Source organism: Scyliorhinus canicula, chromosome 11 (assembly GCF_902713615.1).
Source record: "Scyliorhinus canicula chromosome 11, sScyCan1.1, whole genome shotgun sequence".
NCBI classification, from domain to species: domain Eukaryota; kingdom Metazoa; phylum Chordata; class Chondrichthyes; order Carcharhiniformes; family Scyliorhinidae; genus Scyliorhinus; species Scyliorhinus canicula.
In genome coordinates, this window is record NC_052156.1 from 163,554,661 (window position 1) to 163,569,934 (window position 15,274).

General features: G+C 43.9%; 1 protein-coding gene across 4 annotated transcripts in view; it reads right to left on the minus strand.

Moving 5' to 3' along the window:
- Window positions 1-10,604: 10,604 nt before the first annotated feature.
- Window positions 10,605-15,274, minus strand: part of upf2 (UPF2 regulator of nonsense mediated mRNA decay) — a 136,719-nt gene continuing 132,049 nt past the window's right edge. For all 4 annotated transcript variants that reach the window (XM_038811917.1, XM_038811915.1, XM_038811916.1 and 1 more), the window contains one exon: window positions 10,605-14,056. Coding sequence is in view for 1 of the 4 variants with exons in the window: in XM_038811918.1 (XP_038667846.1) it covers window positions 14,047-14,056 (10 nt within the window). In the remaining 3 variants the exon portion in view is untranslated. The remainder of the gene's footprint in view (window positions 14,057-15,274) is intronic.

The following is a 15,274-nucleotide window of genomic DNA, read 5'->3' on the forward strand; positions in this document are numbered from 1 at the left end:
ACTGTTCCCTCCGAGATAATCTAGTCTACTCCTCCACCATACCCAGTACCTCTCCCATCACCCATGGCACCTTCCCATGCAATCGCAGAAGGTGTAACACCTGCCCCTTTACCTCTTCCATACTTAACATCCCAGGTCCAAAACACTCATTCCAGGTTAAACAGCGTTTCACTTGCATCTCTTTCAATCTGGTCTATTGCATTCACTGCTCCCAGTGTGGTCTCCTCTATATCGGAGAGACCAAACGCAGACTGGGTGATCGCATTGCTGAGCATCTTCGGTCTGTGCGCATTCAGGACCCTGACCTTCCCGTTGCCATTTTAACACAAGACCCTGCTCCCACGCCCACATGTCTGTCCTTGGCCTGCTGCAATGTTCCAGTGAAGCTCAACGCAAACAGGAGGGCCAGCATCCCATCTGCCGGTTAGGTACGCTCCAGCCTTCCGGCCTAAACATCAAATTCAACAACTTCAGATGATTAGCTCTACCCCACCTCAACCCCCTTGTTTTCATTCCATTTCATTTTAACTGCCTTTTATTTCTTCCTTGTCTTTCTTTATATATATTTCCCCCCACTCTTTCCTTACCTTTTCTCTCCCCTTTCTCATTTTACCTCTTTTTCCACCCCACCCATGCCCCCCCCCCCACCCCCCCCCCCCCCCCCCCCCCCCCCCAACATCAACATCTGTCACAGTTTATTGATTTCTCTGTTTGCCTTTCACACCTTTTATTCTCTCCGGGGACTGCTATTAACACTCTCTTCCCTTGATTTCTGTGGCTATGACTCATCTTTCATTCCCTTACCCTACAGTATAGATATCTCCTACTTTCTATGTCTTTTAGCTTTGACAAAGGGTCATCTGGACTCAAAGCATTAGTTCTTTGCTCTCCTTGCAGATGCTGCCAGATCGGCTGAGATTTTCCAGCATTTTCTCTTTTGGTTCAGTAAATTACATCAATTGACACAGCTGAAGAGCAGGGCGGTGGTTACTAAGCAAATTGCAGGGAAGTGCATTATTGTTGAAGGTACATGCCTTCAGGCCATTTACAAAGCAGTTCAATGAGGTGCCGTGCACTCCTCCGACCACCTTGGCCACACAACCCGAGGCAAATAGAGTTTCATCACTGCAGCATTTGAAATAGGCTCAAAGATGTAGACTGACAGAAGCTAACTTTCATTCTTCAGCAATAATTTGGCACATTCTCAGTGTGTGTGCAGGAGTTTGAACCCAGAAGCAGAATGTGACATTGGCTCCTGAAGGTTCTCCGATGGTCAAAACGTAACTGGGTTACAAGACAAACAGAAAGCAGCATGATAGCACAAGTGGATAGCACTGTGGCTTCACAGCGCCCGGGTCCCAGTTCGAATCCCCGCTGGGTCACTGTCTGTGCGGAGTCTGCATGTTCTCCCCGTGTGTGCGTGGGTTTCCTCCAGGTGCTCCGGTTTCCTCCCACAGCCCAAAGACTTGCAAGTTAGGTGGATTAGCCATAATAAATTGCCCTTTGTGACAAAAAGGTTAGGAGGGGTTATTGGGTTCCAGGGATAGGGTGGAAGTGAGGGCTTAAGTGGGTCGGTGAAGACTCGATTGGCCGAATGGCCTCCTTCCGCACTGTATGTTCTATGAAACTCAAGTTTCAACTCCCAGTAAATAGAGTTAGCAGATTTCCAATAACATGTAGTAATATAGACTCACAAATGAGAAAAGGCTGCTTGGGTGCCAGGGGGCTTGTTGGCATCACTGAAGGTACAACCCCAGTGTCAGGGCCTTGCAGGGAGGCTGGGGCAATATTGTGGTTGTTGTTATGTTAGCAGAGTCACTTTTCCTTTTATACTAATACTGCAGGAGGTAGATTAAAATATCTCATTACACCTGCTTCAACTTTAATAATAATCTCTATTGTCACAGGTAAGTTTACATTAACATTGCAATGAAGTTACTGCGAAAAGCCCTAGTCGCCACACTCGGGCGCCTGTTCAGGTACACAGATGGAGAATTCAGAATGTCTAATTTACCTAACAGCATGTCTTCCGGGACTTGTGGGAATCTAAGGACTGTTTTATTCAGTCAATGGTGAACAGCAACCTTGCACTCTCACCACCGACTCCCTCCCTGTCCCCGTCACATGTTGTGCATCGTATTAATAAACCCAAAGTTCATCACCACATAGCATCAACACAGATTGCTCACTGCCACCTCCTGGTTTGTCAGCACCTCAAAATTGAACATCCTTATTATCCTTCTGCTTATCATGTATAAATGGGCCAATCAACTAATTTGAGAAACTGAAACTAATTAAGGGATAGATTAAAAAGGGGCCACTCCTAAAAAGAACAAATGGAACACAGCCCAAAAAGAACAGCAACGGAAACTTAAAAAAACATCAAATCAAAATGTGAAAACTGAGTCGATAAAGCAGTCCAACCCTGCGGTGCCCATCGAGCACGGAAGGCCTCGAGTGTGCCCGTGGACACTACAATCTCCCTCTCCAGGGACATCTGGCGCGAATAAAGCCATGGAAGAGGGGCAGATAGTCCCTCCTCGGTTGCCTGCTGCCTGGACCTGTTTATGGCAAGTTTCACCAGCAGCAGGTTCACAAGGAGGTCCTCTGGCTATCCCGCCCCCCTCCGCAGCAGATGCCCGTAGAACAGGAGAGTGGGGCTGATTTCCACCGCCATGGTGTGGTCCCTCCTCACTCAACTTCTACTGTTTGTGCCTTTGCTCCACCTTCAGCTACCTGGGCTGGACGCTCTGGAGTTCTCACCTTAAGCACTTCTGCCTCCCCACTTTCTTTATGACCATTCGAAGAGAAACCTTTTGACACCGTTTCCAGTCAATCATTTGGATGGTTTCTTCTTTGGTTCAGGCTTTCTTTATATTTTTTCAACAAACTTTCAAATTAAAGGTGCTACATTAATCTAAGTCGTTGTAATCTTCTCGTTGCTATAATCGGGACCATAAACCAGTCTCAAGTCAGCAGACAAACAAACAAGCACCTCATTCGCTAAGCAACATGACACAGAATTAGAAAATGCCAGACAATCTCAGCAGATCTGACCGCATCTGTGGAGAGAAAAGGGAGCTTAATGTTAAGAGTCTGGATGACTCTTTATCAAAGCTGTCGAGAACTGACCTACCCTGAAAAAGTACTGCTCGTCTCTCCAACTATTTCCAGTCCTCTCCAGCTTTGAAAGTCATCCAGACTCGAAACGTTAGCTCCCTTCTCTCTTCACAGATGCTGCCAGACCTGCCGAGATGATCCAGTATTTTCTGTTTTTGTTTCAATTCCAGCATCCGCAGTCATTTGCTTTTATGACACGAGTTACTTGGTTACTTTGAGCAGATCCCTAATGGAAGGTGGATGGTTGACAGTAAATGGAATTGGTAAACACTATGCACAAGGAACTGAGGTTGGTACATTAATTGACATTGGCAACAAAGTACTGAACCCAACAGATGTCCACCCCCTCCCCTTCCCTATAGGCATAATATGTCCTGCAGCAGATGAAGCAGAGGTTTGTGAAATTCAAGGCGTTAGATGAATGGAATCATAGGGGATAGGTAGGGGAACTGGCAGCATGGGTTGGTACCTGGGACTTCGATGTTGTGGCCATTTCAGAGACATGGATAGAGCAGGGACAGGAATGGTTGTTGCAGGTTCCGGGGTTTAGGTGTTTTAGTAAGCTCAGAGAAGGGGGCAAAAGAGGGGGAGGTGTGGCGCTGCTAGTCAAGGACAGTATTACGGTGGCGGAAAGGATGCCAGATGGGGACTCTTCTTCCGAGGTAGTATGGGCTGAGGTTAGAAACAGGAAAGGAGAGGTCACCCTGTTGGGAGTTTTCTATAGGCCACCTAATAGTTCTAGGGATGTAGAGGAAAGGATGGCAAAGATGATTCTGGAAAAGAGCGAAAGTAACAGGGTAGTTGTTATGGGAGATTTTAACTTTCCAAATATTGACTGGAAAATATATAGTTCGAGTACATTAGATGGGTCGTTCTTTGTACAATGTGTGCAGGAGGGTTTCCTGACACAATATGTTGACAGGCCAACAAGAGGAGAGGCCACATTGGATTTGGTTTTGGGTAATGAACCAGGCCAGGTGTTAGATCTGGAGGTAGGTGAGCACTTTGGAAACAGTGACCACAATTCGGTGACCTTTACGTTAGTGATGGAAAGGGATAAGTATACCCCGCAGGGCAAGAGTTATAGCTGGGGGAAGGGCAATTATGATGCCATTAGACATGACTTAGGATGTGTTGGTTGGAGAAGTAGGCTGCAAGGGTTGGGCACACTGGATATGTGGAGCTTGTTCAAGGAACAGCTATTGCATGTTCTTGATAAGTACGTACCAGTCAGGCAGGGAGGAAGCGGTCGAGCGAGGGAACCGTAGTTTACCAAAGAAGTGGAATCTCTTGTTAAGAGGAAGAAGGAGGCCTATGTGAAGATGAGGCGTGAAGTTTCAGTTGGGGCGCTTGATAGTTACAAGGAAGCGAGGAAGGATCTAAAGAGAGAGCTAAGACGAGCAAGGAGGGGACATGAGAAGTCTTTGGCAGGTAGGATCAAGGAAAACCCAAAAGCTTTCTATAGGTATGTCAGGAATAAAACAATGACTAGGGTAAGAGTCGGGCCAGTCAAGGACAGTGGTGGGAAGTTGTGTGTGGAGGCTGAGGAGATAAGCAAGATACTAAATGAATACTTTTAGTCAGTATTCACTCAGGAAGAAGATAATGTTGTGGAGGAGAATGCTGAGACCCAGGCTATTAGAATAGATGGCATTGAGGTGCGTAGGGAAGAAGTGTTGGCAATTCTGGACAAGGTGAAAATAGATAAGTGCCCGGGGCCTGATGGGATTTATCCTAGGATTCTCTGGGAAGCCAGGGAAGAGATTGCTGAGCCTTTGGCTTTGATTTTTATGTCATCATTGGCTACATGAATAGTGCCAGAGGACTGGAGGATAGCAAATGTGGTCCCTTTGTTCAAGAAGGGTAGTAGAGATAACCCCGGTAACTATAGGCCGGTGAGCCTCACGTCTGTTGTGGGTAAAGTCTTGGAGAGGATTATAAGAGATACGATTTATAATCATCTAGATAGGAATAATATGATTAGGGATAGTCAGCATGGTTTTGTGAAGGGTAGGTCATGCCTCACAAACCTTATCGAGTTCTTTGAGAAGGTGATTGAACAGGTAGACGAGGGTAGAGAAGTTGATGTGGTGTATATGGATTTCAGTAAAGCGTTTGATAAGGTTCCCCACGGTCGTCTATTGCAGAAAATACGGAGGCTGGGGATTGAGGGTGATTTAGAGATGTGGATCAGAAATTGGCTGGTTGAAAGAAGACAGAGGGTGGTGGTTGATGGCAAATGTTCAGAATGGAGTTCAGTTACGAGTGGCGTACCACAAGGATCTGTTCTGGGGCCGTTGCTGTTTGTCATTTTTATAAATGACCTAGAGGAGTTGGGTTGGGTGAGTAAATTTGCAGACGACACTAAAGTCGGTGGAGTTGTAGACAGTGTGGAAGGATGTTGCAGGTTACAGAGGGACATAGATAAGCTGCAGAGCTGGGCTGAGAGGTGGCAAATGGAGTTTAATGTAGAGAAGTGTGAGGTGATTCACTTTGGAAAGAATAACAGGAATGCGGAATATTTGGCTAATGGTAAAATTCTTAGCAGTGTGGATGAGCAGAGGGATCTCGGTGTCCATGTACATAGATCCCTGAAAGTTGCCACCCAGGTTGATAGGGTTGTGAAGAAGGCCTATGGTGTGTTGGCCTTTATTGATAGAGGGATTGAGTTCCGGAGCCATGGGGTCATGTTGCAGCTGTACAAAACTCTGGTACGGCCGCATTTGGAGTATTGCATACAGTTCTGGTGGCCTCATTATAGGAAGGATGTGGAAGCTTTGGAACGGGTGCAGAGGAGATTTACCAGGATGTTGCCTGGTATGGAGGGAAAATCTTATGAGGAAAGGCTGATGGACTTGAGGTTGTTTTCGTTAGAGAGAAGAAGGTTAAGAGGTGACTTAATAGAGGCATACAAAATGATCAGAGGGTTAGATAGGGTGGACAGCGAGAGCCTTCTCCCGCGGATGGAGGTGGCTAGCACGAGGGGACATAGCCTTAAATTGAGGGGTAATAGATATAGGACAGACGTCAGAAGTCAGAGGTAGGTTTTTTACGCAAAGAGTGGTGAGGCCGTGGAATGCCCTACCTGCAACAGTAGTGAACTCGCCAACATTGAGGGCATTTAAAAGTTTATTGGATAAGCATATGGATGATAATGGCATAGTGTAGGTTAGATGGCCTTTAGTTTTTGACTTCCCATGTCGGTGCAACATCGTGGGCCGAAGGGCCTGTACTGCGCTGTATCGTTCTATGTTCTATTTAGTTAACTTCTATAAACTGTTTTAAGACAAGCTGTCTGGCCAAGGAGTAGATCAGAATTTGAATAAGATCTCGGTCTAATTTGTAATTTCTGCATTTTTCTAACTTTATGCCAATGAGTTAATTGATGCTTGTGGTTAAAGAACATCATAGTTTGACACGTTGAAGAGTGGAGGGGGTGTTAGGTGTGTATCTGTGCATTACACAATATTGCAATAATATCTGATGTACAAAGAGGATGCACACAATCCAAAACGTGTTGGCCTGGAATCTGTGCTTACAGCTGACCGAGAAGAAAGCTGGCCACAGTGATGTTTGTGGTATACATTTCACCGTTCCGAACATTTAAGTTAATACAGGCACTGCCAATAGCGAACTACTCCAATGTCCAGCCACAAGTGATATTATCAAACAGGTCAAGTTGCATTTCATGTTGAAGAGTACTCACACACCAAACAAGGAAAGTAAAATGATAATCGTTCAGTTTTCATAAATTTTAGAGAGTAAAATAAATATTGGGACATACACATGGGACTAAACTTAAAAGACATTTTAAAAGTCCAGAATTTTATTAAATGGAGAAATTTGACATTCCACAAATGTACAATTAGGTTTTCAGGTCCAGAGGGGTTGTTCAATAGTAATTACGATGAGGTTTGCCATTAAAAAACCCAGTTGCACGTCACTCTAGACACGTTTTACAGTGAGATTAATAATGTACAACTGTTTAAGCTCGCATCAATTGAAGTGATTTCTAAGATTTCCATCTGTGAGGGCTTCAACGCCGTTCCTTCTGGAGGAGCAGGAATCACAATCTGCACCGTCTGGTTTTCCATGTTTAGTTGCACATACGTGGAAGACAGAAGTTGCCACCAGTTTCACAGTAATGACAGAAGATGCGGAGTTTCATCATGACTTCAACCACAAAATCGGATTGTTATTGGTAAATTTATAATCAAGTTCCAGAATATCCGTGCTGCTGATAAAAGTGGAAGGCAGCTTTCACAGCTACGAGGTTATCACAGATTTCTAAGCACAGATTACGCTTGAGCATCCCGAGAGAATTTGTTGGGAGGCACAACATCAACTTATATTTATGGAGCACCTTTAATTGTAATGAAATGCCACAAGGCACTTCACAGGAGCATCATCAAAAAAATGAGAGAGCCACACAGAGACAGTAGGTCAGATAAACCAAAGCTTGGTCAGAGGTGGGTTTTAAGAAATATCTTACAGGGGGAAAGGGAGAGGGGGACAGGTGTAGGGTCTAAGCAACTGAAGGAACGACCACCAATGGTGGAGCAATTAAAATCAGGATGCTCAAGAGGCCAGAATTAGAGGGGCACAGATATTCCGGGGGGGGGGGGGGGGGGGGGGGGGGAAAGTACAGAGACAAGGAGGGGCGAGGTCTCTGCTGGAGGGATTTGAAAACAAGGATGAGATTTTTACAATCAAGCTGCTGTTCGGCCAGGATCCAATGTAGATCAGTGACTACAGGGGTGAGAGAGAAATGGGAGTTGGGTGAGTTAAGACATGGGCAGTGGCGTTTTGGATGGTCTCAGGTTTAAGAGGATACAATATGGGAGACCAGCCAGGAACACATTGGGATGGTCAAGCCCGGAGATAATGGCTGGCATTCTCCAGCCCGCTGACCGGAAATTCCTTCCCGAGGTCAATGGACCGTTACACGCTCCTCGTCCCACCCGTGGCGATCTTGCGGTGGGCGTGGATGAAGAATCCAGCCCAATGAAGGTGTGAATGAGGGATTCAGCTGGAGTTGAGTGGAGACAGAGGTAGCTGGATCATGTAAGGCAGAAGGCAATCTTAATGACTCAGGATCAAATATAGCACCAAAACTGCAAAACGACTGGTTTAGTATCAGACTGTTGTCAGGGGAGGAATGGAGTCAGTAGCTAGTGGACGGAGTCTGGAGAGGGGACTGAAATCAATAGCTTCAGTCTTCCCAATACTCAATCGGAGGAAATTTCTGCACATCCAGTACTGGATATGGTCTGTGTGCATGTGAAAACTAATGCAGTGTTTTTGGATGTCACAAAGGGGGAAGCAAGCAGAGGAGAATTAAAAGGGAGACTCACTATACAGGAAGCCTGAAAAACAAACCTCATCAGGATTGCTTGCAGGCTTCCAGGAGTTGGTCCCTCAAGGTCAGGCTCTTAATGGCCAATAGGAGGTCCCGGCTTTGGGGAAGGGCCTCCTGTTCAGAGCCACACCTTTGTCGCCAACTCCTATCCCATCGGTCACTTACCTGTGGTGTGGATCCTTTGGCCATCCTGTGCCTCAAGTCGGGTGCATTATTGGCTTGCAGCCAGCACCTTCCTGGTGGTGCGGCTGAGCAATGCACATGTGCCTGCCTCTGATCGGCTGACCACTCCCGGGGTGGGATTTCCACCTAAGAGTCCTTGATCCTAGGGAAAGCCCACCACTGCCCAGTAAGTGCCTGGCCTTCCCAAAAGTGGGTGATGCCGTGCTCTCACTGGCCCTCTCGCCAGCATGGGAGATCCCCATTGTCTACATTAAATACCGCCCGGTGTAACATTCTATAAACGAACTGTCCTGCTCCAGGGTAAACTTGCTATCTCACATCAAAGGGAGTGTTAACAATGACATTCCCTCCATTATAAGGTCAGAACTGGGGATGTTTGTTGATGATTTAGTGCTCAGTCCCATTCATAACTCCTCAGATACCGAGGCAGTCCACTTCCACGTGCAGCAAATCATGGACAATCTGCCAGGCCTGAACAATTCAGGGGCAAATGACGTGTATCACACAAGTGTCAGGCAATGACTATCTCAAACAAGACAGAATCTAACTATCTCCCCGTGACATTCAATGGCATCACCACTGTTGAACCCATCACCATCAAGATACTGATGGTACCATTGACCAGAAACTTAACTGGACCAATTATACGAATACTATGACTACAAAAGCAGGTCTGAGGCTAGGAATTCACCTCTTGACCATCCAAAACCTGGCCACCATCTACAAGTCAAAGGTAAAATTGAAAACTCTCCAATAAAAACAGAAAAAGCTGGATAAAGTCAGGTCAAGCAGCGTCTGTGGAGGGAAACAGAGTTAACGTTTCATGTCTCAATAACCCTTTCACAGTTCTGTAGAAGGATCACTTAGACCAGAAACATTAACTCCGTTTCTCTCCATAGAAACTGCCAGTCCTATCCAGCACTTTGTTTCTATTTCAGATTTCCAGCAGTATTTTGCTTTTATTTGAATACTCCCCATTTGCCTGGATGAACACAGCTCCAAGGACACATAAGGAAGACACCATCCAAGACAAAGCAGACCGCTTGCTTACCATCATATCCACCCTTTAAACATGAACTCTCTCCACCACTGAGGCATAATGGCAACAGTGTACATAATCTGCAAGATGCCCTGTAGCAACTTGCCACGGTTCCTTTGACTGCATCTTCTAAACCTGTGTCCTTTATCAACTAGAAGGACAAGAGCAGCCGGTACCTGGGAGCACCATCACCCTTAAGTCACCCCATGCCTCGATCTAAGTCACTCACTTCCTTTGCTGTCGCTGGGTCAAAATCCGAGAACTCCCTCCTCGACAGCCACAAGAACTGCAACAGTTCAAGAAGGTAACTCATCACCACCTTCTCAAGTGAAATCAGGGCTGGGCAATAAATACTGACCTCGTCCAGTGACATCCACATCTTGTGAATAAATTTTTTTAAAAACATGGCTTGTTGACTTTAAGGTTTACATTTGCCCCATGTCAGAATTTTAACCAAAATTTAAATAGTCTTCAAAAGTTACCTAAAACATGAATCATCTCATTTTACAGTATATGTAGAACCATCTGACAAAAGTGTAACCTGCCACATTAGCTCATATGAAATTATTCAGTTTGATTTTATATAAACAAATCAGAAATATAATCTCACTCCCCTGAATACTCCCGCCTGCCTGATTAATAATTACTACCATGCTTTTCAACTAGATGTCACTAAAACCCAAAAACTTTAACTTCATTCTTTGTAAGTAACAGCAAATAGGTCACACTGGATCACAATTAGGAAGTACTAATTAATAAGTAGTTCCACGTTGGCAGCATTGTATTGATCCAAAATTGTATAAACTGTTCCAGACGATGAGGCTTTGCGTCGAACACACGATCAAACAGCGGAGATTCAACCTGGGGACTGTTCAAATCCCAAAATACGAATTTGACAACATATCACTAAATAGTGAAACTTTATTAAAGTAAACCATTAGCTTTTAAAATGTAAAACACTTAAGCTGTTAGCAGTTTGTGATTCACAAGCTTAGAAAGCAGAAGGGAATAATTCAATATTATACAATTAAAGAGCTTGCATTTTATACAGGATCTTTCGTGACCTCAGTTCACCCCAAAGCACTTCACAGTCAATTAAGTATTTTTGAAGTACAATTTCTGTTGTTATACAAGGAGCTACGATACAAGAACATGTACAAAAGGTTGCTACAAACTTAGCCATCAGCATCCTTGCTTCTGATTGTACAGTCAAATATCACAATTAATACAGAGCATGATGGATAATATTATACTTTTCCCATTCCTCTCCTCAAAGTGCCAACTCCGTTTGAGGTACAGTTTCACGGATGCCTGTCACGGTCGATCACCGCATCAGAACGCTAGTCTTCTTTATTTGAACCGTGGAAGTGTCAGTAAGGTGATTGGATCAGTGCAGTTGTCACAGCCAAACCAAATCCTCTACTTACCTGACATCCACATACCTGTGCGTGCAGCTTTCAGTAAACAGCACTAAAGAGTGAGGGGGAGCAGGCTAATACTGACTGGTGTCATTTTCAGAGGGTGAATCTTCTGCACTTAGAAAGATGAGAGATTGAATAATTTCCCCATTGGTACCAAGGATCAGCAGCAAATTCCCTCATGGGTCAGATAAAATATATTTAGACGTAGATTAAAAACTTCACTCCACGCGGTCTCATGATATACCTGATTTCCTGCTTCAGAGAAACACTAACTACTGGTCTATCTCACATTTTCCACATCAGCCTCCCCTTGATTGCCAATCTTAAACCAAATTAGGAGCCATTTTCTGCTGTGCTTCAGTGCCCTAAAAGAACAAAGCTGAAACCCATTTCACAAAGAATCCTGAAACCAAACTGCCATTTAATGCTAGGTTTAGCTATTTGCCATGCAATGTGTGTGTTCCTGGTGCTTGCCATCCACATAACAAGGGCTCAACCCCACGCCTGTCAGCTATCCAATACCATTCTCCTGGGGGGGGGGCAATATCAAAGTTAATGGTACCAAATGATAGAAAACTAGAATTTAGTATGGTAAACTTGGTAATCAGTAAACAAAGCCGCGAAGGTTTGTCGTATCCCAAGATCTATTAATTACTGACTGGCAGGCCTAGTTATTGATGAGCTCCAGAGGAATGGACCTACCTGGGAATCCTCCCTCTCAGTTTCAGGTAATTCAGCAGGAGGCTTGCCACTGTCTGTTGTAGAATTTTAATATTAAATTCTAGTGGTACCCATGGACATACAAGGAACTCGAGACCCAGACTCTTGGCGATCTGTGCTCGAGTTCAATTGGGGGGCAGGGGTGGACCGAGTGTGTGGATTTAATGTCAGGCAGGAAAACTGTGTGTCCAGATTTCTCCATAGTCTGTTTTGGAAAATCTTCCGTTTATTGAAGGTTTTCCATATGTAGCAGTCATGAGGTTGGCCAGAAAACTGACAAATGAGATTTTTATGCTAACAGATGGGCTGGATTTGGTTCCAAATTTTAAATCTAGTTTTCAGGATCTCGAACAATCCCGCGGGCAATTTTACTTTCAAACAGCGTGAGATTCTTTTCGGGCATGTAACAATTCAAGTTGCCAAAACTCTTAGAAACTGATGGTTAGAAATTAATAGACCATGCTGAAGCCAGTCACGAGATGTACAGAGATAAACACAGATTCTAATATTTTCATTTCCCCGCCCCCACCCCAGCACTTCAGCAGTAAATTGGGACTTATGCAGTTAGTGCATTGAAGAGCTTGAACCTGCACATCTATATTTTAGCAAATGCAATTTGCACATTCTGGGTGTGATTACCTTGTACACATAATTCCATTCACAAAGGAAGTGAATTAAATCCATCAGAAACCATTTTACAGATGGCAACTAGACACCTTCAACAGCCGTCAGCTAGGATGACTCTAGAACACAAATCAAATTGACAAAAAGAACTTCTAACACTTAACACACTGCACCACAAGTTTTTTCTTTAACTCTCCTCGTTCTGTGCGTTTTAAAATATAAGAAGAGTGCCTGCGTGCACAAGAAGTCTGAGCAGAAACTTAATGAGGTCAACAACTTTCTTTTTTACTGCAAGGTTGGCAACAGCCAAAAGGTTCAGCAACTCACGAATTAAACCATGCTGTGTTGTGAAGCCAAACATATACTTCTACACTTAGCTTCCACTAAGTATTGTACAAGCAGATACTTCAAACAGAAGAAACAAACAATGGTGAGCTTTGAACTGAAATGACAGTGCTATTACAAATAGTTTGCTGAAGTGACATCTCCTTGATGCACAAAGCCGTACCTTCAAAAACACATGAAAGCAAATGCGTTCACTGACAATTGCAGTCGTTCTAACAACCAGATGGCAATTTTGGTGCAAACAGAAATTCAAACCCACGCAAGCCCTCATTTAGGTGTTCATCTGTGTCGCCAAAAGATTGAAAAATAAACAAGATTTTATAAGTTTACAAATATCTCAAAGAATTCCAAAAATTGAATGCAGAACAAAACAGAATTAGATGCTTCTTTGCCCTCTTAACACCAGTTTCTGCTGCCAAGTTGTTCTAGTTGTTGGCTTATGGTAGGCTTATACTTTTCTTCCGATCTGGGACTTTACACGTTTTTATGTTTAAAACTCAAACCTTTTCTCAGCAGTAACTGAACAATTGCTGATTGGAGGTGGCAGAAACAAAAAGGGATCTGGGAATTCCCGCCCAATATTGTTGTCCCATTATCCAGAAGTACAACCAAGTTCTCACTAAAAGTGCCAACCGATCTCTTGTTGCTCTGGGGAAAATATTTCCCCCATCGCCCTGCCACACTATCCTCAGGGAAGGACTGCTGCTGCTTTGCTTTTCCGATTCACACTTTCCATTCAACAAAAAAAGATCTCTTTTCCCTTTCTTCTGCTGTTTCATTACTAAATTTTTATATGAAGGATGTTTACATTCACACAAAGTTAAAAATTCTGAAACCAGAAGATACTGGTGAACAAAGTCCAAAACATCTTCGACTCAAGAAGTAATCCCCATCCTTAATTAAATGGATCTGTTTTTTTTTTGTTTTACTACTTACTGACACATAGGCCACCTCACAATTCACTCTCATTCTAAAAGGTGCCAAAGATGTATAAGAATTAACACTTAGAAGTGTTCTTGTAGAAGCATTATCAATTCTCTTGTTTTGTTTAGCCTGCCAGCCACTTTGCGCTATTGTCGGAGGCTGCACAGTCTGCCCAAGGCCTGGCTCGTACCAGGCACGTGTTGATCTCTAGACAGCCATGGTGAGGTGTGTCCACTGCTCTCGATGGGAGGACTCAGATACCTTTGATATCAGAGATAGAGGGCAAGTCAAAGTGCCACCTGTCACTAACATCAACGTCGCCTGTAAATGATAAAAAAGATCAATAAAGTACTGATTTGATAAAATTCAAAAAACGTATTCCTTGAAACAATTACAAAATACTCATTTTCATATTCTCTTCTAATTACCTCCTCTCCCCGCCACCTCTCAACGCTTTCCCTTCTAAATAATAAAATCTGAAGTAGTTTCAGTCATTGGCCTTTTATTTTCTCACACAAATTACTGTTCTTAATGCTCAAACCGAGATGCTAAGCATCTGTGAGCTTGTCTGGGCCGTCAAGAGTCTAAACTTACACTCATCCTGCTTCCAAAATGCTGGTGCGCCCCATTGATTGAGATACCAGGTGGTTGCACTGGTCAATCAGCGAGGCCAAGGGACAAAATATTTCCAGTTCTTAATATTGAAATTCAAAGCGCAGTCTTTGGGCTGAGACCAGCCACTCTTCTAGATGTGTTGGGTAAGGAACGCTGAAGAAAATGGGGGTGGGGGGGGGGATGAAAAACATGTCACACACTTACAAAATGTTACACCAATGCACTTTCCAAATGTTATTTAATGCGTGCAGACATTAACCTTTTTTCTTTGTTAACTATTTCTTCCTGCATCCCAAGGCATCAATACCTTTCCTGCAGTGCTGCATGCGTTTCCAATTTGGGGTTCCCAGACCCTAGCAGATCCTAAGATTAGATTCCAGTTTGTCAGTCAGGTGGAGGGTAGGAGGTTGTTTTTATTGACCTTTCTTTTTTGCAATAAAATAAAGTTAGGATCAATGGCTCTTGGGAACATGTCAATACTTTCATTTGAAAACCTTTGGGTGGCATTTCTGAGAGTGACAGCTCCCCTCTGGTACATCAATCAAGTATTAGTAACGGGAGAGCACCAAAAGGAAACAGCGACAGGCAATTTGATCACAAAACCAAGTTTGATCCCGTCCCCTTCAGGCTGAAGTGTATTTTCAGCAGGGGTCACTGCACACAGTAAAAAAAAAAGAGAATCATGGTTGCTTTTAGTCTCTTTGGGTGCTAAATCCAGTTGCGGGCTGCAATTGCAAATGAGCACCAATCCTAGACCCTTCCTGACTCAGTTTAGAAACCTGCAGATTTATCAAGGGAGTGAGCTGTCTGTTTGCAGTGTGATGAGATATTCATAAAGAGCCGCTGTCATGCAAAGCCGGTGGTTACAAAGGTACAAAAGAAGTTAGCTTGCAATTGTCTGGGAAATAATAAGCATATAAACAT